The sequence below is a fragment of the Andrena cerasifolii genome, chromosome 4, assembly GCF_050908995.1.
Source record: "Andrena cerasifolii isolate SP2316 chromosome 4, iyAndCera1_principal, whole genome shotgun sequence".
Taxonomy (NCBI): Eukaryota; Metazoa; Arthropoda; class Insecta; order Hymenoptera; family Andrenidae; genus Andrena; species Andrena cerasifolii.
Genome location: NC_135121.1, coordinates 740,983 through 768,843, shown reverse-complemented (window position 1 = coordinate 768,843; position 27,861 = coordinate 740,983). Strand labels below are relative to the sequence as shown.

Sequence of the window (27,861 nt, the reverse complement as noted above, 5' to 3'; positions counted from 1 at the left end):
TTCTACACTGATTGCTGATGGGGACAGTAGCGTGTATAAGAAGATTATTGATGCGGACCCATATAAGAGACAGATTCGTGTAAAAAAGATTGAATGCACGAATCATTTGTTGCGAAACTTTTGCACAAAAATGAAAGCGATTGTAAAAAAGACCACATCTGGACCATTGAGACAAACTGTGGAAAGTAGCATTCGCCGGATGCGCACGGACATCGTGAAAGCCGCAAAGCTTAGATACAATCAGAATGTATCAATCGACGAGAGAACGAAGAATTTGTATGGCGACATACAGAATGTTCCAAGCCACGTGTTTGGTGAACACGCAGAGTGTGCAAGACTAGAATATTTCTGCGATGGAAAGAATAAAGAGAATGAGAAAAACATCGTTCCAGACTTGATGAAAATTGGAGTGTACCAGGACGTGAAAGAAATACTTCGTCCACTATTAGCTCATGCGGAGAGCTTACTCTATAATACTACTAATAACGCTGTGGAAAGTTTGAACGGACTAATTGCCAAGTACACTGGCGGAAAAAGATTAAATTTCGCCGAAAGAGGATCTTATACAGGGAGATGTGCTGCTGCTGTCGTGGAGTACAACAGTAACCAAGTGCACTCGCGATTGGATGCGGTTATGAAGAAGAAAACGCCCGAGGTTGTGCACCAAATGGAAGAAAAGAAAAAGAAAGAAAAGGAAAAGAAAGCTGCAAAACAGAAGGAAACGAAGGCTGCGCGATATGTACGCAAGCATTTGCCCTCGCAGAAAGATTGTGATTATGGACAAAATGCACAGAAGCCAGACATGCCATCCGAAATGTACGAACTGGAGCGGGAAAAGCATATGCAAATGCTCAGTGACTGGCAAGAGAAAAGACATGCCATTGAAGATGAAACAATCGGACAAGCAAAGTGTGGTGGAATAGGTCTTTTTCAATAATACGACCCACATTTATTGAAGATTAACTGAATATAATTAAGAAATAAGTATGAGGATTACATTACACTCGGGTGTTCTCTCTCTCGTCACACAACCACAAATCCACACACCTCGTCTTACCAACTTCCAAAAAAAAAAAAACTAATTCTATACATAGGAACTTTCAGTATTAATAAAAATAACCCCACAATCTGCCCTCTTGTTTTTATTAACAACTAGTATCTAAGAAATCCCTTACATTTTTAAATAAATTTGGCCCGCTTAAAGCTTTGGTTAGACAATCTGCCCTCATTCTCTTACTTGGAACATGAAATATTTGAATGGCCTCCTTTTTTACTTCTTCCCTTATAAAATGACACCTCCGATTCAACAATTTTGACTTAGTCTTAAAATTACCCCCATTCGCTAATTTAACAACATTCAAACTATCACATCTAATCTCTCGTTTTAATTCCTTTCCCTCTTCTATTTCTTTTAACAATCTATCAGTCCATATTACTTCTTTTACTCCTTCCATCATCGCTTCTAGCTCGCTTTCTGTTGATGACAATGCTACTATTGTCTGTTTCTTACTCCTCCATAGAATTAAATCACAATTTCTGTATATCAACATTCCCGAAAAAGATTTTGCGTCTTTTGTCTTATCCCAAGATGCGTCTGTTTCGCACACTATCCCCTCACTTGGATTTTTGTTTCCAAATGTTAGCCGATAATGTATTGTCCCTCTTAAATATCTTAGCACTCTTTTTAATCCTGTCATGTGCATTTCTCTAGGATCATTATTAAATTGTGACAAACAACTAAGTGCATATGCAATGTCTGGTCTTGAGTGTACACTCAAAAACATAAGTCTCCCCATGAGCTCTTGATATTCCTCCTTTATGCATTTTCCGCTTGTTTGATAATTATCCATCTTCACATTTACATCCATTGGGGTTGAAGATGTATTGCACTCCTGCATCCCGTACATTTCTAACAATTTAGTGATATATTCTTCTTGATGTACACGTATACATCCTTTCTCTTGCTCAACTTGAAGTCCCAGTATACCTTTAGCTTCGCCCAGACTTTTTATATCCATCTCCTTTCCTATTCTTTTCATGTACTTTTCTTCAATTTCGTGGTTACTTGATACAGCTATTATGTCATCTACATGAACACCGCAATATAATGATTCTTTTCCTTCTTGTTTGTAAAATAAACATGGATCCTCACATGACTGACATAGCCCATTGTTTATAAAAACTTCCGTCATGTATTCGTTCCAACACCTTCCTGCTTGTTTGAGTCCATAAATGCTCTTTTTTAGTCTACATATTTTGTCTTTACTTCTATCATATCCCTTCGGTGACTCCATTAATATTTCTTCTTTTAAGATTCCATGTAAAAACGCGGTTTTTACATCGTAAATTTGTACCTTCCTCTTCTTTTCAGCGCTTATGCTAAAAAGTAATCTGATTGTTTCTGTCCGGATAACCGGGGCAAACGTCTCATCATAGTCGAATCCTGGACGCTGTCCACACCCTATAGCCACCAGACGAGCTTTATATCGTCGTTCCCTTGTACTGGGATCCTCTTTTATGTTAAAAATCCACTTGCAATTTATTGTTTTCTTATTTTTTGGGCGTGGTATAAGGTCCCATACTTCATGTTTTTCCATAGACTTCATCTCCTCATCCATTGCTAGTTTCCATTTGTTCCAGTTTTTTGACTCTTTGGCTTGTTGCACAGTCTTGGGTATTTCTTCATCAATTATTAGCATCGCTAAATTCTTGTTTTTTATCCTCTCAGATCTTCTAAGTCTCATTTCATCCGCCTGTTGTTCTTCTTCCTCTTGTGCTTGAGATCTTCGTTGTTGTATCTCTTCGGTAGTTGTTCCTCTTGGTCGTCCTCTTCTTCTTATCTCTATTTCCTGTTCATGAATTTCGTTACTTTCAAATTCATTTCCATCTTCACTATGTATGTCATTTTCTTCAATAAATTCGTTCTCTATTGCGTCTACGTAATCGCTGTCGCCTGTTTCACTCATTTCTTCAACATTTTCTTCTGTTTCTTCATTAGCTTTATCTTCGTTGTCTTCATTCTCACAATCTAATCCTACTATTACTAGATCATTCTCTTTTTTACACTCCCCTCTTTCTTGATTGTATAATAATTCTACCCCTTTTTTACTTTCATCGAACTTCACATCACAGTCACTCTGTATTTTTCCTTTCTGTGGAATATATATTCTATACGTATTATTTGCAGCATATCCCACAAATATTCCTCTAGTAGTTTTTGGCTCAAATTTTTTTCTGTTTCCATCCTTATTCAGCATATATGCGACACATCCAAACCTTTTCATGTATTTTATGTTTGGTTTTCTTCCATACCACACTTCGTATGGTGTCTTTCCATGTATACTTGATTTGATCCTATTTCTGATATGTACTGTTGTGTATACAGCCTCTCCCCAAAAATCCATTGGCATCATGGAATCTGAAAGCATAGCTCTTGTCATCTCTATTATCGTTCTATTCCCTCTTTCTGCAACTCCGTTGCATTGTGGCGTTCTCGCTGGAGTTAACTCGTGTCTAATGCCCTTCCATTCGAACCAGTTTCTCAGGTTCTTTCCGATGAATTCTCCACCATTATCTGATCTAATTCCTTTCAATTTCATTCCCGTCTCATTTTCTTTTAATATAATTAATTTCTTAAGTGCATTCGATGCCTCACCTTTTTCTTGCAACAATGACACAAAGATTACTCTCGAGTAATCGTCGATTATTGTGAAGATATATTTCTTACCTCCTTTTGTTGATGGCTTTATGGGCCCAATTAGGTCCATATGCCACAGTTCCATTAATTCGTTAGCTCTCCTGTCTCCAATTCTTCGATGAATTTTCCTACATGCCTTTCCTTCAATGCACGATTCACACTGTACATTCATCTTGTCAGATTCTTTCATCCCTATAACCAGGTCTTCATTCTTCATCTCTTCTACAATTCTTTTGTTTGCATGCCCGAGTCTTCTGTGCCAATGTCGTCTTCTTCTACCGTTGCTGCTTGTTCGTCATTCAATATCTTCGATTTCACATAATAAGCGTTCCCTATACGCACAGCTGTCATTTGTATTTCCCCTTTTTTCTTATATATTATTGCACCTTTTTTATCAAATTCTACTTTATATCCATGATCAGTAAATTTCGCCACCGATAATAGATTTGTGTTTAAATCAGGAACACACAACACATTTTTCAATCTAACTCTGTTTTGAATCTCTTGCTGTTTCATTACAACTTCTCCTACTCCATCAGAAATCAGCTTTCTTCCTTCTTTGTCTGCCAAAGTTATTTCTCTTGTGTCTTGATCTATCGTATCAAAGATTTTTGCATTGCTCGTCATATGGCTTGTTGTGCCTGAATCTAATAGCCACTCAGTATCTCTATCTCCTTGGTTCTTTTCTGACACTTTTCCTTCGTATGTTCCTTCACTTGTCGTTGCCACCATTTCTTCATTTGTTTTCATCATTGCTTCTCCTCTTCCACGACCATCCCCATTGCCTCTTCCTCTTCCATTTCCTCGATGATTCCCTCGATGCACTCTTCCTCGTGATGATCCAAATCCTCTTGACTTCTTACATTCTGCTGCAATGTGATCATATCCCTGGCAGTTAAAACATTTCTTTTTACTGTAACAGTCGTCTGCCATGTGACCCTTCTTGCCACAGTTGTAGCAATATATCTCACTTTTTGTTCTTTCTTTTACCTTTCTTACATTTTCATTGTCTCTCGCAGTTTTGTCTTCTCTTCTTTTTTCCTTTCGCAACTCTTCCTGTTTAAGTGTATACCTTATATCATTGATTGTGACGTCCCTCTGGCATTCTAACACTCTTACATTTTGATCGAACTCAGATTTCAAACCCTTTAAGATATACATTCTTAGTTCATATTCTTCGATAGGCTTACCTAATTGCACACACTGATTTTTAAGGGCTTCTGCTCTATTTATATAAGTATCCACGCTTTCTTCTTTTTTCATACGTAGGTTCGATAACTCACTTAAGGATCTGGCTCTCAGTTGCTCGGTTTCTGCTGCCATATTGTTCTTTATTGAATACCATAATTTATCTGCGTTCCTTTCCTGACTATATCTTAACAGTTGTGCTTTTGTCATCGTGTTCAGAATTATTGTTCTGGCAGCATAGTTGTCATCATCCCATTCATTCCACGCTTTATATTTGGTATCATAATTTTGCTCACCTTCTACTGGTTTCTCAGGTGCTTTGACTCCTATAACTTTCTTCCATAGTTTTTTGGATCTCAGTATCCCTTCTATCTTTTCACGCCACAAGAAGTAATTTGCGTCGTCCAGTGGTTCTACCGCAGCTATGTTCCAATGATCCGCCATGGTCGCAACACGTGTTCCTTTTTAGGTTATGACAAGTATCCCCACATAAAACACTCTTTAGTAAAGAAAAAAAAAACACCAACCACGGTCTGCTACCATTTGTGGTGGAATAGGTCTTTTTCAATAATACGACACACATTTATTGAAGATTAACTGAATATAATTAAGAAATAATTATGAGGATTACATTACACTCGGGTGTTCTCTCTCTCGTCACACAACCACAAATCCACACACCTCGTCTTACCAACTTCCAAAAAAAAAAAACTAATTCTATACATAGGAACTTTCAGTATTAATAAAAATAACCCCACACAAAGAACCGCAAATGGTTGCAGTACAGGTCCAAATTGTTGACAGCATCCAATTTTGGACAAGTGTGCCGTCGCCGACCTGACACGCTTTGCGCAAATACAGTAAAATCAATTCTTTATCCGAAGATAATTAGTGCACCCGCGGTGGAATACGGGAAAGAATGCGAGAATATTGCTCGCGAAGAATTGAAGAAGCAATATACAGATATTGCGGAATGTGGATTTTTCATCGACAGCTGCATCGCCTTCTTAGGAGCTTCACCGGATGGAATCATCGGTCAAGAGGGTATTTTGGAAATCAAATGCCCCAAATCAGCGGAGAACTTTACACCTGAAGAAGCTATTGAACAAGTTCCCGCTGTCCGGCGCATGTTCACGCGTAACGCAGGTATTTCGATAAGTAAAACGCATCACTATTTTTATCAAATACAAGGCCAGTTACACATTACTGACAGAAAGTACTGTATATTTTGCCTTTGGACCCCGAAAGGGTTGAAATCTATAAAAATAGAGAGAGATGATGCGTTTTGGAAAAGAGAAATGGAGCCAAAACTTGTTCAATTTTATTTAGAATGCATGCTACCCGAATTAATAGATAGTCGGCACAATAGGTGCATGACTATTCGGGAGCCACAATTTATTCTAGCAGAGAGAGCGAAAGAAAAACCGAAAAGCTTGAAAAAGCGAAAAAGGTCTCCCTCCAGAAATAATGAAACTATTATAACGGCCCGGCGTCGCACCGCGTTGTAAAGCGCGGTACCACTGACCCCGTCAGTGGTGACAAGTGCCAGCGATGGCACTCTTACTCGCGGATCATATGATCACGCGAGTCGATCGACGCCGCCGTCACTTCCCCGAAGAAGTGAAGAAGAAAATAATAAATTTAATTCACCCTTTAATTTTTTCAGACACATTTCTAAATTCACAGTAGAGCTGTTACTTTTTGACCCGTCGGGTAACCGGCTACCCGGAATAAGTTCAAGCCATTGAATGTGGTATTGTTCGATCATTTTTACCTAATATCAAACAATACCATAGACAATAAAGCATTCAATTCCTTGAAGTTGTTTCGGGTAGCCGAGTACCCGACGGGTAAAAAAGTAACAGCTCTAGTTCACAGGAGCAGACAGACGGAATCGGGCTCGATCAAATGCGCCAGGTTGATTCACACGGGCCTCGCAGGTATACATGATGTTCGACGAATTATTGAAACAAATTTTTACTTTTATATAAAACTTACAGAAATGTCTGCGATCATTTGTTACAGGCGGATTCTTTACCAAATTACTGCAAACATGGTTTATGGGACAGTAATGTCAGGACAAATGGAATGATAAGTACCATATTTCAGGTAAAGTTTAACAGCTTATACATCTACAGTAAAATTTTGTACGTTTACAAAACTACAATTAAGTATTTCCTAATGAACTTCATAATGTGTTACAGATCCACACTGCCTATGTCATCTTTCGGTACGAGCGACCTAAGAAAATTGTAGGAAGACCGTCAAAGAAGAAGAGGAAATACACCATTTTTATCTGTCCATTTCAAAGGGGCGAAAGCTTGAATGTCGAATTTCAATTCTCCAATGAAGTTGGATTGATTTATTGTAATGACTATAACTTGATTAGAAACAAAAAAAATATAAAAAAATGTTCTGTTAAACGATTTTGTCAAAAAGGCACTAACAACTAAAAAATACTTCTAGTGTTGTGCTACAATTTCGATGGTGTTTTTCAACTTTAAATAAAAACGTGGTTCAGAATATTTCATAACAGAATATGAATCAATTTAGTATAGCCTCAAGTGTCGAAATGAATTTGTTGCGAGATATCCTGCTCCACGATTTTATGTGCAAATACACCATCGAAATTGTAGTATAAGAAAATAATTATTTTTTATTTTTTAATGCATTTTTCATAAAATCGTTTATTATAAATTTTTTAATATACTTTTTCTAGTTTTTAGTGTTTGTGGATTTACATTACTCTTATTGCTGTATGCAGTTTAACAGTTTGCTTGAAGAATGGTTGATTTATTGTTATGGGTTATTATTTATTGGTGACTAGGTAATTTTTTCACCCACTCGGAGTTTTTTCATAATTTTGTATTGTCAACCAAACTACGCACCTCTGCAAAGTTTCGAGGGAATTGGATGGTTGGAAGTGGTTTAAAATTGAGTTTCCAGATTTGAATCAAACAAACAAACAAACAGAGGATCGTAGCTAAATAAAATCGTTTAATGGGACATTCCCAAATATCAGTATTGTTAGTACTGAACTCTGGTTTATATTGATAAATTTTTACAACCGTGGAATAACAATTCCGAAGAAAACCATGTACAAAACTATTATTGAAACAGACAATTCTTGTTGATATAAAAGATAATTTGATGTATAGTTAGATGAAAAAAAAGCGGCATATGTTTTTAGAAGAATTACAGCAGTCATAAATTTCATTACGATCGGCATGTTACACTTCGGTGATGTACCTTATTCAAATTGTATGCTTTGAATTTGCACATTGATTGTACAAAGTATTGCATCGTTCTATGTATAAATAAATACTAAATTAGTATTGTTTCATTGACATGTTTCCTAACTTCACTACTCAACCTCTCTATCTTTCAATAGTGCTATCCTCCTTTACGTTCAGCGAGGCTCTGATGCTAGACGCAGGATTTGGCGGGCTCCAGCTACAGCTGATGCACGAGGAAACACCTACAGCGGTGGTTATGTGTGCGTGACTGATGCACCGCAGTTCCTCACACATAACCACCGCTCCTGTCGATGTTCCCCCCTCCATCAGCGGTACATGGAGCCCGGCGATCGCTGCCTAGACGCAGCTCTCGTGCCGTATTCCTCCAAGCTTCTCAATAGAAGGAGCTGTGGCAACAGCGCGGCAGAGACGGAGACAACAGAACATGCGGCAACTATGCTGTCAAAAATTCGTCTACGTAGAGTACCGGTAGATGTCACCATTGTACAACTTCTTTTTACCGACCGCAGTAGTTTCATTAGGGTCCGTCTGTTTACAAGGGCGCTTCGATCGATTCGGACCATAACAAAAAGGAGACGGCCCCCTTAACGGCTTGTGTATAATATTTTCTAATATTTCACGATATTACAATTTATTTGTTATTGCAGACGTTACAATCTATGCGCACTTTTACTGTTGGTATACTACATGTTGCGTGATTCATGTTGCATCACATGTGGCGTTATTCATATTATGTGAAAAACCGACCGACAACCTCCCCGTGGTGCACATCGGTTAATACTAATGTCGGCGGTATTTTATTATTTTCCAGTATCATGGAATGTCCTATATGTTGTGGTATTTACATTATAATATTGTTATAGTTTCAGTTAGGCATAGTAGACGTTTAATACTAAAGTACAATAGAAGCAATAGAACATTACCAGAAACAGGGTAACAGATAAACCGAATGTAATCACAAACGCGCAAGAAATATGTATATGTCGATGCGTCTGCTTGTAATGGCGTCTGGCTATCGAATGACAGCTTGACAGGCGATCGATCCGATCGCCTTCTTCTCGCTGTCCTCTTTTTCTTGTCACGAGCACCAGCAGGCCCTGGATTCCAACCAAAGGGTGCTCGCAACACTGCCTCCCCCTCTGAAAGAGTGGTCGTCCCGACCGCTGCAGCCTCTTCGTTGCTGGCAGCCGTACCCTGGTCCGAAAGAGTGGAAAAACGCTGCGTGGCCTCTTCCGTCCGGCGCCTCGGCATTCGCCTTCACGCCCAAGGGGAAAACCACCCAAAAACCCTGGGCAAGGCGTGGGTACGGCGGATTCCCCCGAAGAACTTTCCCGTCCTTACCCTCCACTTGCGTCTTCTTTCTTGGGCGCTTCTCTCTTGGTAAGGCTTCTCTTCTTCGGCAACGCGTCCTCTTCTTGGGCAAAAACGGGTGGGGGAGTCCTGTCGTCCGGCGGTCGGTACTGTCATTCTTTTTCCTTGTCTCTTCTCTCTTCCGTTTTTTTTTCTTTCCTCTCCTGCTCCTGGGTCCCTCGCGTGCGAAAGTGTGTAAACCGTCCCTGCTCCAGCTCGCGGTCGTGCCTCCGGCTGACGCGTTGTCCTGTGCTCCCTCGGATGACGCTACTCCAAATTCCTTCCGGTATTACTCCAGGCGGCTATCTGCAGGGTTGCCTAATAAATAAGCGACAACACTTTAGCCGATCCATTTTGATATTGAAAGACGTTGGAGTCGAGAGAACCTGGAGGACGGAAAGGCGAACCGAGCACGAAAGCAGAGGCTCACACCTAAACAATGAGCTTGCTATCGGCCCGTTCCCCGATCAATCCGCCCGGTACTTCCAGCTCGTGGAGTCTTCTCTCTTCTTTCTTCAATACTCCTCCAGTACTCCAATCCTTGGCATCCTGATGGCCCCATTCCTCTTCTAGGCCTCTGGTGCTGTCCCAGGGGACCGTCCTGTGCGTCCGGTTAGCGCTCCCGTCTCCGCGACATCCCCTCCAGCCGGTCCAAGCACCGCTTGTCCGCCTGGTGATTGGGGATGCCATTTCCCGTCTGCTGTCCACCCTTCTCCTTCTTTTTCCTGGGTACCCCACGAGATCCTCCATCCCGGCCGTCCCGGGGGCTCGTGGGGTCTCCTCCAGGGGGCTAGCGGGGCGCTTTCACCTATGTCCGCGCCCCCGCTGCGGACCGCCACGCTATTATGGCACATTCGAAGAATTCGGGAGTGCGTATCCCAGCCGCGGTGGCAGTCCCCCGACACCTTGTCCCTCGTCGTGGGGTATCGAGAACCTGGCACTTCTTCCTAGGCGAACGTTGTATCCTATAGACGAGGTCGTTGATCCGATCCACTACCTCGTATGGGCCTTCCCAGTCACCTTGTAGTTTCGGGCATTTCCCTTTCGTTCTTCTTGGTTGAAACAACCACACTCGTTCTTCTGGCTGGAACTCCACTGCGTGTACGTGCCTGTGTACCACGTCTTCATCTTGGAGCTGTAGATGTCCAGACGGCGGCGAACAAATTCGTGGATCTTCTTCATTTTCCCTCGGATCCATTCGGAGTATCCCTGTTCAATGTCCTGGTCTTCCTCTATTTCTGGAGGTAATCCTCTCCATAACTGCAGGGGTAAACGAAGTTCCTGGCCATACAGGATCATCGCTGGGGTCAGTTGCGTAGCCTCGTGACGTGCTGATCTATAAGCGAGGAGGAACATGGGGATCCACTCGTCCCAATCCCGCTGGTGTTCTGAAACAAACATTGCGAGGTATTGAAGCAATGTCCTGTTCAAACGTTCTACCAGCCCGTCGGATTGAGGATGCAGGGGAGTTGTTCGTGTCTTTCTGATTCCAAGCAGCTTCAGCAGTTCCCTGAAGACGGAGGATTCGAAGTTCCTTCCTTGGTCCGTGTGTATCTCTAACGGTACACCATGACGACGAACTACGTTATGCAAAAGAGCTCTTGCCACTGTGACAGCTCGCTGGTCTGGCATCGCGATGACCTCCGGCCATCTGGTGAAATAGTCTGCCACAACCAGCATAAACCTGTTCCCGGCTTGGGACCTCGGGAGCGGACCCACAACGTCCAGGGCAAGCCTCTCGAACGGAGCTCCCACGTTGTACACTTTCAGGTTCCCTGCTCCCGTCTGGCGTGGTCCCTTCTTCGCCGCACAGGTGTCACACCGCCGGCACCACTCTTCAACGTCCTGTCGACACGTGGGCCAGAAGAACTGTTGGCGAATCCTCGCCAAGGTCTTGTTTACTCCGAAGTGTCCAGCTGCTGGAGCATCATGAAACTCCTGCAGTACCTCTGCAACCCTTTCGTGTGGCACCACCAAAAGCCACGAGGTCGTTGCGCCATCGTGGGACTCCCATTTCCTGCAAAGTAAACCTTCGTGAACTTCCAGCGAGTCCCAGATTGTCCAGTAATACTTCAGCTGCGGGGAGAAACGAGCGACGTCTTGCCAGACGGGCTTCTCCCCTTCCCCTTTCTTTTTAAGGATGAACCCTATTTCTTCATCCTTTTCTTGACTTCTTTTCCACTCAGTCCTCTCATCATCGTAGAATATCCCGTGAATCTTCGTCGTAAAACCTCTTTCCGCTTCCGCTTCCTTCTTCTCTAGTCGATCGCAGTTCTTACAGTCTTCTTCGGAGCAAGGTCTTCTGGATAGTCCATCGGCGTTCCTATGAGCTTTCCCTTCCCGGTGACGAATCTCGAAGTCGTACTCCTGTAGTCGTTTAATCCAACGTGCGACTTGTCCTTCGGGGGTCTTGAAGGTCAGTAGCCAACGTAGCGCTGCATGGTCCGTCCTTACGATAAATCTTCGTCCGTAAAGGTAGTGATGGAAGTGTTCGATGGATTTCACCACTGCCAGTAGCTCTCTCCAGGTGACGCAGTAGTTCCTCTCAGCTTTCCCCAAAGTCTTGGAGAAGTAGGCGACAACCTTTTCTTGTCTTTCGTGTTCCTGTGAGAGGACGCCGCCTATGGCGAAGCCGGAGGAGGCGTCCATATCCAAAATGAAGTCCTTTCCTGCCACTGGGTACGCTAGTACCGGGGCTCCGGTGAGTCTCTTCTTCAGCTCCTGGAAACTTCTTGGCATTCTTTGGTCCAACGGTAATCCTGCTTGGTCTCGGTGAGGCGATGCAGGGGCTTGGCAATCCTGGAGAAATCCTTCACAAATTTTCGGTAATACGTACACAATCCGAGGAACCTTCTTAATTCCGTGATATTCTTCGGCTGTGGCCAATCCGATATTGCTCTGATCTTCTCTGGATCCGTCTTGACTCCGCTCTCGGTGACGATGTGGCCCAGATACTTCACTTCTCGGCAGAAGAAGCAGCATTTCTTGGGGCTCATCAATAGTCCGGCTCGACGTAGGCGCGAAAACACTGCTCGAAGGCGTTCGAGCTCCTGCTCGAAGTCACTCCCGTAGATAATGATGTCGTCTAAGTAAACTAAGCAGATCTTCCAGGTCAGATCTTGTAGTACGTCTTCCATCAGGCGTTCGAACGTTGCGGGGGCATTGCACAATCCGAAGGGCATCACCTTGAACTGCCACAATCCTGTTCCTACAGAAAAAGCAGTTTCCTCTCGATCCTTTTCGTCCATAGAGATCTGCCAGTATCCGCTCTGCAAGTCCACAGTCGAGAACCACGAAGATCCGGCGAGTGCGTCCAGGGTATCCTTGATCCGGGGAAGAGGATACGAGTCCTTCTTCGTAATTTCGTTCAGGCGTCGGAAATCTACGCAGAATCTTATGGTCCCGTCCTTCTTCTTTACGAGGACGATCGGAGAGGACCAGGGACTCCGTGATTCTTCGATCACGCCCTGGGCCTTCATCTTCCGGAGCAGTTCTTCCACCTCTGCTCGACGATGTAGAGGCAGCCTCCGCGGCGCCTGTTTTATGGGTGGGTAGTCTCCAGTGTTAACGGTGTGTTTCCCCCGATCACAGGTCCCGATCTGGTTCGAATCCGTGGCGAAAACATCCTGAAATTCATAGAGCAGGTCAGCAAACAGCTTCTTCTGGCTTTCTGACAAACCTGACGAGCAGCGTGTGTACAGCTCCTCCAAATGCTGTGGGACGACCGTTTCCTTCTCTTCTTCCTGCCGCTTCTTCTCGGCGGTCGGTTCGCCCAGGCGTATCTCCGGTTTGCCGGGAAGGCACAGCACACTCCGGGACAGGTCGATGCTGCAACCGTGTTTCTTCAGGAACGCTGCTCCCAGGATGCACTTCTCCACCATGTCTACGACGTAGAAGTCTTCTACGCTCGAAAGTCCTCCGATGTTGACTTCCAAGCTCTTCTTACCGAAGACTTTAATTTTCTCACCCGTAGTGTTCGAGTCTCGTCCGGACGATGCCCTTCGACGGACACAACTCCTTGTCCAGAAGGTTAACGGGGGAACCCGTGTCTAAGATGATTCTACAGGGTTTCCCCGCAATTTTTCCACATACGCATATCTCTTCGTACGGAATTTCTGGATCTCCAGTCGCCTCCCGCATCGCCACACTCTTGACGACCGGGGGACTGCTCCTCAAGGTCCGGCGTCTCCCCCTTACACCGTCCGCTTCCCGTTTCCCGAGTTGGGTCTCCTGGGGGCGTCGTTGGTCCGGCCGTTCTTGGCCTTGAAGCAGTTCCTTTGAACGTGGCCCGTTTTGCCACAGAGCCAGCAGGTAATCCTTGGTGTGTCGTCGTTCTGGTGCTCGGGCTTGTCGATCCTCCTCCTCTTTTCCGGGAATTTTGTAAATTCGGAGGGTTTAGCCTTCCGTTTCTCCGAGTACCTTTTTCGTGACTCGACCGGGGGGCCGCGAGACATCGCCTCAACGGCCTCAATTTCTAGTGCTCTAGTCACCGCGGCTCTTAGGGACGTGAACCCGCCGAGCCGCAGCTCCCGCTGCATGGCAGAGCTTGACAATGCCGTCACAAATTGAGACGCGGCGAGCTTGTCACGGGTTTCCACCGGGCAGTCGGCGAACGCGGACTGCGCTAAACGTTCGATTTTGGTGGCGAGCGAGGAGATGCTTTCATCTCTCCGCTGCATATGGCTCTGGAAGAGTACGTAGTTCAAATTGGACAGATTTTTCGCCCCGTAGCGGAATTCGAATGCCGAAACCAATTCCGCGAAACTTTCACATTGGGCAGCGGAGAGCGTCGTGAGGACGCTCCTCGCAGAGCCCCCGAGAGAAGCGATCAAGGCTGTAGCCTTCTTTTGGTCATTCCAACCATTCGCGCGCGCGATCGTCTCAAATTGCACCTTATACTCCTCCCACGAATTTTTCCCATTAAATATTGTCGGTTTCACAGCGTATCCCAAACTGAGAACGTGCGGTTCCGACAAAGAAGCAGCGGCGGGCACACTGACGGGTGCGGGGACATGCGCCGGGGGAACACAATTTACAACACTATTTACAACAGGCACATTCTCCCCACCCCGAGGGTTCGCGCCGCTACCAACCGAACTACAGCCGTTTTGTAACGAAGCGGTTACGACCTGAATTCGCTCCTCCATATTCGCCATGCGCGCCTCGAAAGCCGCTTGTGTCTGTCGGTCAGCGGCTTCCCTCTGCCAGCGGGCCTCGTCATCCCTCCGCTGTTCCCGCATCTGTCCCACGATGCTTAACTGGAGGGAGGTGAGAAGTTCCTGTATGGAGGCATCCCCCGTCGCTGAAGGAGAAATGTTTGAAGAGGCCGCGGATGCGCGAGTGGGCATCCCACTTCTGACACCAATGTTATAGTTTCGGTTAGGCATAGTAGACGTTTAATACTAAAGTACAATAGAAACAATAGAACATTAACAGAAACAGGGTAACAGATAAACCGAATGTAATCACAAACGCGCAAGAAATATGTATATGTCGATGCGTCTGCTTGTAATGGCGTCTGGCTATCGAATGACAGCTTGACAGGCGATCGATCCGATCGCCTTCTTCTCGCTGTCCTCTTGTTCTTGTCACGAGCACCAGCAGGCCCTGGATTCCAACCAAAGGGTGCTCGCAACAATATATTGAAAAAATACGCCACATCCCATACATTTGTATGTTTACTTCTACTATTGCTGTATTATGTATTGCATGTACTCATTATAATATTATGTTCACATCTATATTATTTGCAATTTCTGCGCACATATATATTCAGTAGCCAAATACATAATTATTAAAAAACGAATTTTATTTTAATAAACGCTTTAGCCACACTTGTTATTAATAAAAAAATAAGTTGATTAATAAAAAGCGTGTTATTAAGAATTGTAGTCCACATCCTATACTCTATAATTCTTATATATTATTTATATAGCAGTGAGTAAAAAAAGGAATAAGAAATAGAAATGCAGTTGGAAAAAATAAAAAAATGAAACTTCCATTGCCGAGTCTCGAACGTACGACCTCTAGAACATGAACCTGCGGCGTAACGCTCGCAGCTACAACAGCTTCTGTTAAGAACTTGATTGTTTTCTTATATCTAGTAACCTGTATATGTTTAAAGCCATTTTTTATAAAAACGGCTAGCGAGATACCCCTAATGTTTTGCACTTTTTTAATGCCCATCGGCCCCCATAATTTGAGCCCGGTCTCGTTCAAAAAGCGCTCGTCCGGATCGCGACCTTCCCTTGTGAGTGCAATATATTCAAAATGATCTCTTAATTCATTACATTCGACTAAACTAGTATTAGAATGAACCCGTAAGTTTGCAACGATATTGTGAAACAACCGTTTTTTTAACAAGTGACTGGGGCAGCACCGATTTCCTTTAGGCACATATAATCTGCGCATGATGAATACTTGCTTTCGTGTTTCAAATGGCACGTTGATAATACCTTTTTTGGACCCACACACGAAACAATACCCATGGGTGGCAACTACCCTGGAAAATGGCATTTCGATGTACTCTACATTCGATTCTTCAGAGGTACTAACATCTAAAATAACTGATGGGTCTTCAATTGTTGATAATGGATCGGAATCGGTTGATGATTCCTGAAGTGACGATGATGTGTTAACTATATCTTCAGATAAAGAGGTTTCGAGCGTATGTGCTTCAAATGGAAATGGCTCACTTGTGGATATAGGCTATAATAGGCATTGCTATTGAGGATTCTCTGTCTGAAGATTCTAAAGAGTGTGGAATCTCTTGATATTCTTGAAGTTGAGAAACTGTACTAAGTTCGGTAGTTCTACATATGAAAAGACGGCACTTATTGCAAAGTATATCACCAACAGCCACCACATTGTCTAAAATCCCAGGAAACTTTGCGGCTTCAGCCACCGAATTTCTTGTTTTCTTTTGCCCGTATGATTTTCGAATCAGAACATTACATTTAATACACTTGGCACGCACAGTTTTTCTGTCGACAACTTGCACTTCTCTGGTAGACATGTTGAAACGGACAAACGGTCACCGGTTAAAAAGTCGTTCTGCACCGATCGAGGACTCGATTCGCTTTGACGGCCACACACATGTGGCCGATTTCGTCACAAAACTAAACGCGTTGCGCCGCCTTTGACGGAAGGCGCGCGTGCCGCCACTCAGTCAAAGACGTTAGCAGTTAGCGGTTACTGTTTAGCGGAAATTTTACATTGATTCATTACATTGATTCCCTGATCAATAATCAATAGTATAACATACCAACCAAAATATAACAAAAATGCAATGCAATGCAATTTAATATAATGTATTATAATGTAATAAAGCATAATAACAGCTGTATACTACAGCTGGCTTATGGCAATCCCGACATCTGCGACCACAATTCAACCAGTGGATTCAGAATACATATCATAAGCCAATACCACACATCTATTCCATTGACAAAATATTATAAACTATCCGGAGCTAGAACAATACATAGGCAGAAAACCGGCGCGGCGGTGCATTTAAATTATTTTTATGGAAACCTTATGATAAAATATTTTTAAAATATTCTAGAAACATTTTTAAATGAATATCGTGTATTGTCATGTAATCAACGATGAAAAAATTTTATATCATGAAAAAAAAAAATTGGACCTTGGTGGGGTGCGAACCTACGACAAAAGAGAGTATGCAGCAGTTCTGGAGTCTAACACTCTAACCACTCCGCTAATTGCGGCGCTGATTGATTCTTTCGTACAATATGATGCGTATACACTACCAATTAATCATATTAACTTAATTCCCTCCGTTTACATATTACTCTGTCGAATGTAGAGATATTAAAAATCATATAATGCATTCACTGTATGACGGAAATGCAAAAATTAAAATTACTTATCACGTTTTCACGCTAAATATCTCGAAAATATCGTTTTCTGATTTTTTTAACTATGGCGCACCTTACCGAAAAATCTGAAAAAATTGTAGATAATAATCATGTCAATATCTAACTACTGTAAAATTAAAAATCTAGTCGCTCGAAAACTTCAACACGAAATCTGCATTTTTCTACATTTTTTTGCGTTTTTTATTTTTCACAGCTTGGTTTTTCAATTTAAAAATCTGAAAATATTCTCTAATATGGGCCCCTATAACAGAAATGCGTCTGATTTTTTTCTTCATTTTTTTTCATGCGCTAATATAGGAGAAATTCGGCAAAAACCTGATTGTTTATCTTTACCCTTTTCTACACCCCGGGTCGAGATATAATGTTGAAACTTAACTAAATGTATAAGTAACTCAGCGAGTTGAATTCAGTTCAAGGGCACATTTGACCATCTTAACCGGCTATACCCTTTAGTTGTGTTGGCTGTTATTAAACAACGGATTTTTACCTCAATAACGACTTACTATCACTTGTCGTACATTTTCTGTTACATTACCTTTTCGCTTATGCGTTATTTGAAAACGAAATTTACGTATTTCTTGGCCTCTCACTTCAAATAATTATTATTTAAGATTCTGCTTTAAAAAAAACTATGTAATCCGGTTCGTTTGATGCATGCTGTCTTGCTAGTTCGTACGTTCGTAGCACAAGCGTAGCCGCCTACCGCGTAGCCAACGTTACCCCGGGAGCTCAGGCGGAAGGCGCGCGCTCTGATTGGTCGGTTTTTTTTGTTAATATCTCGTTAACGAAGCTTGGGACAATATTTTCGGTAAGAAAAAGTTGTTTCCAATCACCCCCTGTGTCACCCTTTTCAAGGACCTCCACCATTTTTAGACACCCTGTATAAGCTCATAATCGCTCTTATTACATATATTTGGATTCTTAGACATAAACTTTTTGGGCGATTAACATCAAGTTACCTATGCGTGCACTCGGTTTCGAGCGCTGCGCTACCTATACAAAACTTTCTGTAACTCCCACAATTTTTTGAGACCTACTTTGAAACTGTGCAGGTATATTTTTAAGACTCGGAACATTATGAAAACGTACAAAAAAAATTTGAAGCAAGAATTCACAGTGGCTCCCCCCCCCCTTAAACAAAAGTTGCATCTTCTTTTATATATCTACAACACTGCGTAAAAATAATTATCGATTTAAGGATTGGTGATGGGGGTAATTTGAAAAGTACAAATTTCTCGGAATATACAAAATCCAATTACTCATGGAATATAGATAGAAATAAATAATTCATCTGATCTAAAAAACATTTTCGAAGTACTGTCAAAAACTCATAACGTGACATTTATATTAACAATGTATCTTTTTTCAGGGGATATTTACAATCGTAAGTTTGGTTTGGAAATTCTGTGCATTGGAATTCAAAATCTCTGAAATATATGGAATCTAACACAGATACGACTGCAGTACCAAAGTTGTCGTATTATACATTGAATACATTTAAAGAAGTATCATTTATAAACAATATTCTCATTGTAATAGTTGCTAAAAGTATCGTAAAAACAGAATCTTTCTGATTCTTTCTTTATGTTCGCGTGTACTTCGTATGTAATAGTAATAATAATAATAATAAACTTTCTTGTAATAAACCTAGTTACTTAAAGTTGTTAACTACAATTAATTATTGACCTACCTTTCTTGTTCTCCTGTTTCATCCGTTCTGCGGAATTGTTTAATACCACAAAGTTGGGAATCACAACCCGTGAGGACGAAGTTGATATTTTTTATTAAAAGTCAGTAGTTGCCGTATGCCGATTCTAGGTCAGGGTGAGGGGTTGACCACCCTCACAGGGCGTATCGCAGAGGCCAGGGACCAGGCAATCGACTGCTGAAGCGCAAAGTGTAGGTAACTTCAGTGTTACCGGTGGAGGTAAATGATGTAGAGACGTTACCTTCCACTCTCTCGCGGACCTACTACCGCACACGTGTTCTGGATCGGAAGGATGAACAGAAGACGTACGTTGGTGTAACCAAAGGGGGTTTCATTTTTATCTCGTGCAACCACTAACTATGCACTCGAGATTGCTCGACATCGAGCTAAACAACCACACAGGTGAGAGTCGGATATCGAACACGACAAGCCCAACAGGCCAAAGCCGACAAACCGGCAGTATCGCAGTTATGTGACTAAACGTATCGCTGAACACGTGGTAGCACGTAATATCGAACGTTCTAGAAAACAGACGTTTTCCAATGCTAGTCAGAACAGACTGGGGCGAGCCTGCGTGGCGACGCAAGCACGAACTCGCCATATCCTCACTCCTGCACAGTACGCAAGGAGGGGGCAGCTCATTCCCCACAAAAGTCCCTCGACTAGCGCCATCTTGTGACCGAAAGTCCCGAGGTTCAGTGCACCCGTGGTACGTGGCGGCCAAAATTCCCCACTGGTTGCCGCGCAAAGTTCCTAGGAAAGGAGCATGCGCGTCGGTAGAAATTTCCGAAAAGCGCGTCCGGTGCGAGTGTCATATGAGCAAATATGGCTGCGCTTTAGGGTGGTCCTTACTTTTCAACTTTCGATTTCTTTGGTCTTACCCCCCTAAAATATGAGACTTGGTGAGAAACTGAGATGTGCAAAGTTTTAAACTGATTGGACAACAGGAACCCGTGCCGCATTTGAGTTGAAGTTATGGAATATTAGTGATTTTACGTCAATTTCGAACATAATTGTGTTTGGCTACTTTGGAAGTATCAGTGAATATTTTTTCACCCCTGAAAATTTTTTCAGAGAGAGGAACCGTAATCGTGGAGGGGATCACTCCTGATCCTGCCGCCGCGGAGATTTTTTCAGACCTGACCCGCCACCGGAAATTTTTTCAGACCTAACCGAGGGAAGTGATGACCTTCAGACGTGACCCAGCACCGAAAAATTTTTCCAAACCAATATGTAGCAAGCAGACTGTTACATGGGTCCTTCAGGTCCATCCCGTGCTTGCTGTCCACGCGTCGCTTTTGTTTCGCAAAGGCGATTCAGCGGAATCGCCTCGCGTGTAGCAATCGCGTGGTGCTGAGCCCGTGGCAGCAGCGATAGGGACAACGACCGCGCTCAGTTTTCCCCATTCGTGGGGATCGTTCGAGGTTCGGCCCGCGATCGAGAGCCGCGAAAACAGGATTCTTATTCGAGAGCTCGAGCTAGGAAGTCACGACGGACGAGAGGACCGTCTAGATACCGCGACCACGTCTCCGCGTAGATTCCACAAAGCGCGCTCGGCCGATCGTAATTCGTAAGAAGGTTAACTCCGTCCGACATACTGGAAACGGCCTCGCCGGGAGAGCCCTTGCGCGTCAATCGAGACCGACGTAGGACCGCGTAGAAATACAACGTTTAGAGACAGTGCGGTACGACGGGCACTAGGCCACCGACATCCGAGAGCACAGCGAGCGACCACGATCTACCCCTGGGTCAGCGACACTGCGAGCGACCGAAACGCGAGACGGCAAGCGTGCCGCGCGACACCCGAGCGACACAGCGAGCGACAGCTGAGACGAAGCGCTGTCTCGAGGTAGGATAATCTTATTTATGTAACAATATATTTATCCTTATCGTTTCTCCCTTATATCCCCTGTACTTTATTCTTTCAACCCCTTATCACCTTCCATATTCCCGGTAAGTATAGTCAAGGTGGGCCTTAGCCCTTCGATAGAGCAAGAACCCGGTAAATCATTCCAACCGCTCGGGGTGATTTACAGGAAGTCCCTTCGGGACGTAACAAAACATTTTTTCCCCATCGGAGTGAAATAATAATTTTGAATCAACGATCTCCCGAACCAATATGTAGTCATTTAGTCATTTAGTATCGATTTGGGCGGGGGGAGCATAACGGCACGTGCCGTGGGTCCCAGGCGCCACTCGGACCATTCAGTCAGTGAGTGTACAAACATTCCGGAGGCGAGTGTTCCCCCAGGGCTGACCGCACCTTCCGTTCCAGCGACCGCTCCACCCCCTTCTTCCTGCGACGGCTCGGGAAGGGGGGCCTCCATGCATCTGCCAGGGTAGGAAAAACTGGCCACTCGGCCGCGATAGCCGCACCGAACTTCCCCGCACGGCCGGGGAAGACGAGCCTCCTCGAGGGGAGAAAGTGGCTTTGGATGCCCGCCTCCTCATGGTACGCATTAAACCTACCAGGATTCTACCCCGTTTTTCGCATGGTCTTCATCGGGGGCGGGCGATCCATACCTAGACGCACCTTGGTGCCGTCAGAGTTTTATGCGTTGCCTTATCCGCCCTCTCGGACCAGTGCTCAGTGTTTCGCGTAATGCTAAAAAGTCAAGAATCTAAAGTGTTTGTTCCACAAATTCTTGTATCTTAAAATGTTAATAAAGGAACGTGGGTTTTAATGTTACCCATAATTTTTGTTGAATTTACCAATTTGTTGTCAAAAATGATGCTTGAAATTTATTCCAATTTTCGGTGCGTTTCTTTAAACACGTGCTATTCGTCGAATGTTTATCTGATTAATTTGATTTTTATAAGTTATGTTTAGTATTATATGACCTTCCCAGCTGCCGAAAAACTTTTTTGCAATATCAACAATTTGTCCCAATTTTTTATGTTAAATGTTTATCATCTTTGACTTGAGTTTTACAAAAAGTATCGAAAAGTACCTTCGTGATTTTTTGTATATTAATTGAGGGAACATTAAACTTTATATTAACGTCAATTTCAACTGCCTGAATTTGCCCGAAAAGGAAAAAATAGCCGAAATCATTAAAACGTTCACCGCTCAGGCGCGTGCTACGCCCAACCCGGCGTGTAGCGTAGGGTCCACTCGTGCGGTTTCGTCAAGCGATAAGACGGTGAGTCTAAACATTCAGTTGCTCTCAAATTTTGTTTATACAATGCATAGGCATTCGTTCACCGTGGATGCTGTTTTCAGTTCTGCAAGAGCAGTCACAGGCAATACACAGCTGAATAGTTTCACGAGTTTTCTAAGTTAATATATAGTGTTATACATAGAGTTATAGTCTGTAATATGATTAAAGTTTTTATTATTATTAATTGTTATTATTAAACTATTAATTTGGAATAGTTAATTTCCATAGTTAGTTTCCATAGTATTATTGTAGTATTATAGTTGTATAGACTTACTGTTGAACCTGTGTTTACAAGTAAAAGAAAATGTAGAAGAAAACAACAATATGAGTGGTGGTCAGTCGATGAATGGTAATGTATTATTGACTAAACGAACTAATATCTGACTTCAAATTGAAAAAAGCTGTGTTTCACAAATTAACTTTTATTATACAGGGTGTCCCACCTAAGACTGGACAGCGCGATATCTCCTAAAGTATTGGAGATAAATTTTTTTTAAAAATATGTAATTGAATGGTTCGAGAGGGCCAATTTATTAGCCGAGACGATTTATTATTATTATTATTTTAAAAGATATGATGGTCAAGTTCGTTTTTTCAAATGGAACTATTTTTTTTTTGAACACCTGTGTTGATAGTGCGTTTCAAGACAAATTCAATAAGCTTTAATGTATACACTTTATTTCCACTGGTTTTTAAGATATTGCGCTTGCAAAATTACTGATTTTCACTGGAAGAAAACCGTCTGGAATAGCAAGGACCGGGGTGGGTCTTACTGGCGCCACGGGTGGCATTGCCTGTTGAAACTGATACCTACCTGCCAAAGGTCTACGACAGGGTTCGCAGGCCCAAAAGCTGGACAATTCTTTTCCGTCAGAAATGCTACTTAGGTAGGTACATCTGCGGTATCGAGAAGCGCACCGGTACTTTTATTTCGCACTTGCATCTACGCTCGGATGGCCGGTTCTTTTGGGAGGGATGTAAGTTGGATTGGTTAGGTAAGGGCGAGTGAAAGTAGCTAGACTAAATTTCAACCATAGGGAGCAGATTGTATCCCTGACAAACGACTGCTCTCTTGAAGAGGCCCTCTTCACAGCAATACCTCCTCCCCAATGCCCACCTTCTCTCGCACGGAATACGTCAACGTATGCTTTTGTTTTGATATCGAAGTTCGTGTTTATACCCCTTTTCTTCCTGTGTCTCTCCACGAGGAGTATTGCCGGTGGATTGTAGGAGCGTAGATGTCTGGACGCCAGTTGTTGAATTCTGGAGACGATAGAAAAACTTTATTACAAAACACACATGTACTGTAATTAAAGTAAATCGTATTCCTCTCGGGCAGGAGTTGCCCTACGCCCGTCAAGGAGATGCGGCTTGGTACCCCGTGGCGAGGGCTGCCCTTCACAGTGCCTCACCCGAATTTTATGGCTTTCGACCCGCGAAGGGGTTCGAGTGCTTAGTAAGAACTGAGCAATCTTCGACTCGCGCATTTCTTATCAGATCTTTGCGAAAACGACAAACATCGATTCCTTATGTTTCGCCGAAGGAACTGACACCAAGAACGACGTAATTCGGACCATAATGAGGAACTTCCATGGAAAATCGATTTATATCATTTCAAGTTGACTTGACTTGGTTAAAAATAGTCCGATTTACTTGAAATTTGGTATGATTTTAATCGACCGAACGCCAGGAATACATTGTCATCACTGTCCCCATCCACACGATGAAGAAAATAATTTCTTAATACGCTGTAATGGATATTTCACCCTCGACTGCGGGGGCCTGACACCAATTCGTTACGTTCGGCCCAGGATTCGTACCTTTTTCCGGAAAAAACCATAAAAATTGGGTGAGGCACTGCGAAGGGCAGCCCTCGCCACGGGGTACCAAGCCGCATCTCCTTGACGGGCGTAGGGCAACTCCTGCCCGAGAGGAATACGATTTACTTTAATTACAGTACATGTGTGTTTTGTAAGAAAGTGTTTCTATCGTCTCCAGAATTCAACAACTGGCGTCCAGACATCTACGCTCCTACAATCCACCGGCAATACTCCTCGTGGAGAGACACAGGAAGAAAAGGGGTATAAACACGAACTTCGATATCAAAACAAAAGCATACGTTGACGTATTCCGTGCGAGAGAAGGTGGGCATTGGGGAGGAGGTATTGCTGTGAAGAGGGCCTCTTCAAGAGAGCAGTCGTTTGTCAGGGATACAATCTGCTCCCTATGGTTGAAATTTAGTCTAGCTACTTTCACTAGCCCTTACCTAACCAATCCAACTTACATCCCTCCCAAAAGAACCGGCCATCCGAGCGTAGATGCAAGTGCGAAATAAAAGTAACGGTGCGCTTCTCGATACCGCAGATGTACCTACCTAAGTAGCATTTCTGACGGAAAAGAATTGTCCAGCTTTTGGGCCTGCGAACCCTGTCGTAGACCTTTGGCAGGTAGGTATCAGTTTCAACAGGCAATGCCACCCGTGGCGCCAGTAAGACCCACCCCGGTCCTTGCTATTCCAGACGGTTTTCTTCCAGTGAAAATCAGTAATTTTGTAAGCGCAATATCTTAAAAACCAGTGGAAATAAAGTGTATACATTAAAGCTTATTGAATTTGTCTTGAAACGCACTATCAACTCAGGTGTTCAAAAAAAAAAAATAGTTCCATTTGAAAAAAAAACGAACTTGACCATCATATCTTTTAAAATAATAATAATAATAAATCGTCTCGGCTAATATATTGGCCCTCTCGAACCATTCAATTACATATTTTTAAAAAAAATTTATCTCCAATACTTTAGGAGATATCGTCCAGTTTTAGGTGGGACACCCTGTAGAGTAGTGTCACTCTAACACGTATGGTAAATGTTTCGAAATATGGAAAAATGCCATTTCCAATAAAATTATTGCTTTATTAAGTTTCATTGAACAAGATTTGAATTTTACTGACACACCTAATTGGGTTAAGACAAGCATATGAAAATTTGTTCATTGTTAAATAAAAGAAAAATACGAAAGTTGCAATAGAATGTATGACAGAGTTTATGAACATCATGCCATATGGCTTGCAATGAAAATTACTATAAATGAACGTGTAATTGATTATATAAATTTAAATCAGGCTGGACCAAGCAATGTATCATAATGTACGTCTTTCAACACTTCTAATCCATGTACTATATACATGTCTCCTTAAGGGATCATCGACCAGGCTCGTGTGATTATCGATCCTGGAGAGTTAATCGATCCTGAATCGATAGTTCTCAAAACCTATAAATGTTGCTCTCTCGTGGTATGAGACCCACAGTCATTGTATTCTCTTAGTCTAATATTATGTTACATTGCAATTCGAAACGTAGAATATAAAGATCCTGTCTCTATCAATAAAAGCCTCACCTAATTATACACAATGTCACATCGAAAAAAGGAAGACCGCTTAAAGATTTCACACAATATACTCCAAAATATAAAAGACATAAAGTCGCTAACTTCAAACACAATCAGGTGAAGAACTGCAATTTGCTGCTCAGTTATCAAATAGATTAACACATAATAATAAAAGTTTTTCAATGATTGAGGCATTAGCTTCATGTCTAGTAATTATTGTCAGTAAGACAGTATAAACTTTTACGTCGAAAAATGAATTTATCACAGCTAGAGAGTTTTCCTTCTTATTTGAAGATAAAAGAGTATAAGGAATCAAGTAGTAGGGCAATGGGGATTCTAATTCAAATTTGTTTTTTGTCGGCGGGCTGGCGGCGGATGACGTCATAGAGATGTCGGAGTGGTGGGGGGTATCATCGAGGAGGAGGAGGAGGAACCGCGGGGTGACGGTGCGCTACTCTGGAGCGTGGTACAACAGACTGTCGGTAAGGAAGGAAATATTAATTTTATGATATTAATATAAATGAAAAAACTTCTCGGGGCGACGGGGCTCGAACCCAAGACCTCCGCGGTACGAGTCAGCCGCCTAACCAACTCCCCCAAACGCCGTCTCTGACATTAGTCTTTTCCGAATGGTACATATAGCGAAACCCACGGAGCGTCACATATGTGACACACACACACACACACACGCACGCACGCACGCACGCACGCACGCACACACACACACACACACACACACACAACGTCGGCGTATAATAATTTATTTTTATGAGAAATTTTATCAGAAATTGTTTCGAACGATGTCGGGAAAGATCGGCGTTTCTCGACACCGCGTCTTCGAGGGAAAGAGAGGAGCATTACTTTAAAGTTAAAATTCTAGGAGGGAAAGAGACACCACTACATAGGGGATAGAATCGCATGCATTCTAAAGCTAACTGTATTTCAAAGCGTTCCGATTTAACGTCGCTGCGTATCGCGCGATCTCGCGTAATTCGAATCCTCTGGAACGGCCGCGCAGGGTGATGTCACTTGGCAGCGCGAAGAATGAAATGTAACACAGAAACGCAGAATCTTAAAATTAGATGACGGGGAGGATGATGGATGAATGAAATGGTACAAATCATATACGTTTAAGATATATATATATATATATATATATATATATATATATACAGGGTGTCCCACTAAGGAGTGGACAGCGCGATATCTCTTAAAGTATTGTCGATAAAAATATAAAAAAAATAGGGAATTGCATGGTTCGAGGGGGCCCATTTATTAGCGCGAACGAATTTTGTTTTCGATTATTATTTTAAAAGATACGATGGTCAAGTTCGGTTTTTCAAATGGAACTATTTTTTTTGAACACCTGAGTTGATAGTGCGTTCCAAGACAAATTCAATAAGCTTTAATGTATACACTTTATTTCCACTGGTTTTTAAGATATTGCGCTTGCAAATTTACTGATTTTCACTGCAAGAAACCCCTCTGGAATGGCAAAAACCGGGGGCGGTCTTACTGGCCCCACGGGTGGCACTGCCTGTTGAAATGGATACTTACCTGCCAAAGGTCTACGCCAGAAACGGCAGGCCCAAGGGCTGGACAATTCTTTTCCGTTAGAAATGCTACTTAGGTAGGTACATCTGCGGTATCGAGAAGCGCACCGTTACTTTTATTTCGCACTTGCTTCTACGCTCGGATGGCCGGTTCTTTTGGGAGGGATGCAAGTTGGATTGGTTAAGTTAGGAGGAGTGAAAGTTGCTAGACTAAATTTCAACCATAGGGAGCAGATTGTATCAGAACCAATCGGATTTGCATCCCTCACAAAAGAACCGGCCATCCGAGCGTAGAAGCAAGTGCGAAATAAAAGTAACGATGCGCTTCTCGATACCGCAGATGTACCTACCTAAGTAGCATTTCTGACGGAAAAGAATTGTCCAGCCTTTGGGCCTGCCATTTCTGGCGTAGACCTTTGGCAGGTAAGTATCCATTTCAACAGGCAGTGCCACCCGTGGGGCCAGTAAGACCGCCCCCGGTTTTTGCCATTCCAGAGGGGTTTCTTGCAGTGAAAATCAGTAAATTTGCAAGCGCAATATCTTAAAAACCAGTGGAAATAAAGTGTATACATTAAAGCTTATTGAATTTGTCTTGGAACGCACTATCAACTCAGGTGTTCAAAAAAAATAGTTCCATTTGAAAAACCGAACTTGACCATCGTATC

General features: G+C 42.9%; 2 protein-coding genes across 2 annotated transcripts in view; both read left to right on the top strand.

Annotated features, from left to right (window-relative positions):
* Nucleotides 1-19,040, top strand: part of LOC143368071 (oligosaccharyltransferase complex subunit ostc) — a 58,265-nt gene extending 39,225 nt beyond the window's left edge. Inside the window, exon 4 of the mRNA XM_076810446.1 lies at nucleotides 18,760-19,040. Within this exon, the coding sequence (XP_076666561.1) occupies nucleotides 18,760-18,778 (19 nt within the window). The 3' untranslated portion in view covers nucleotides 18,779-19,040. The remainder of the gene's footprint in view (nucleotides 1-18,759) is intronic.
* The window catches only part of LOC143368075 (uncharacterized), a 153,843-nt gene that overhangs the window by 115,074 nt on the left and 10,908 nt on the right, over nucleotides 1-27,861 (top strand). The gene's annotated exons all lie outside the window — the stretch shown is intronic.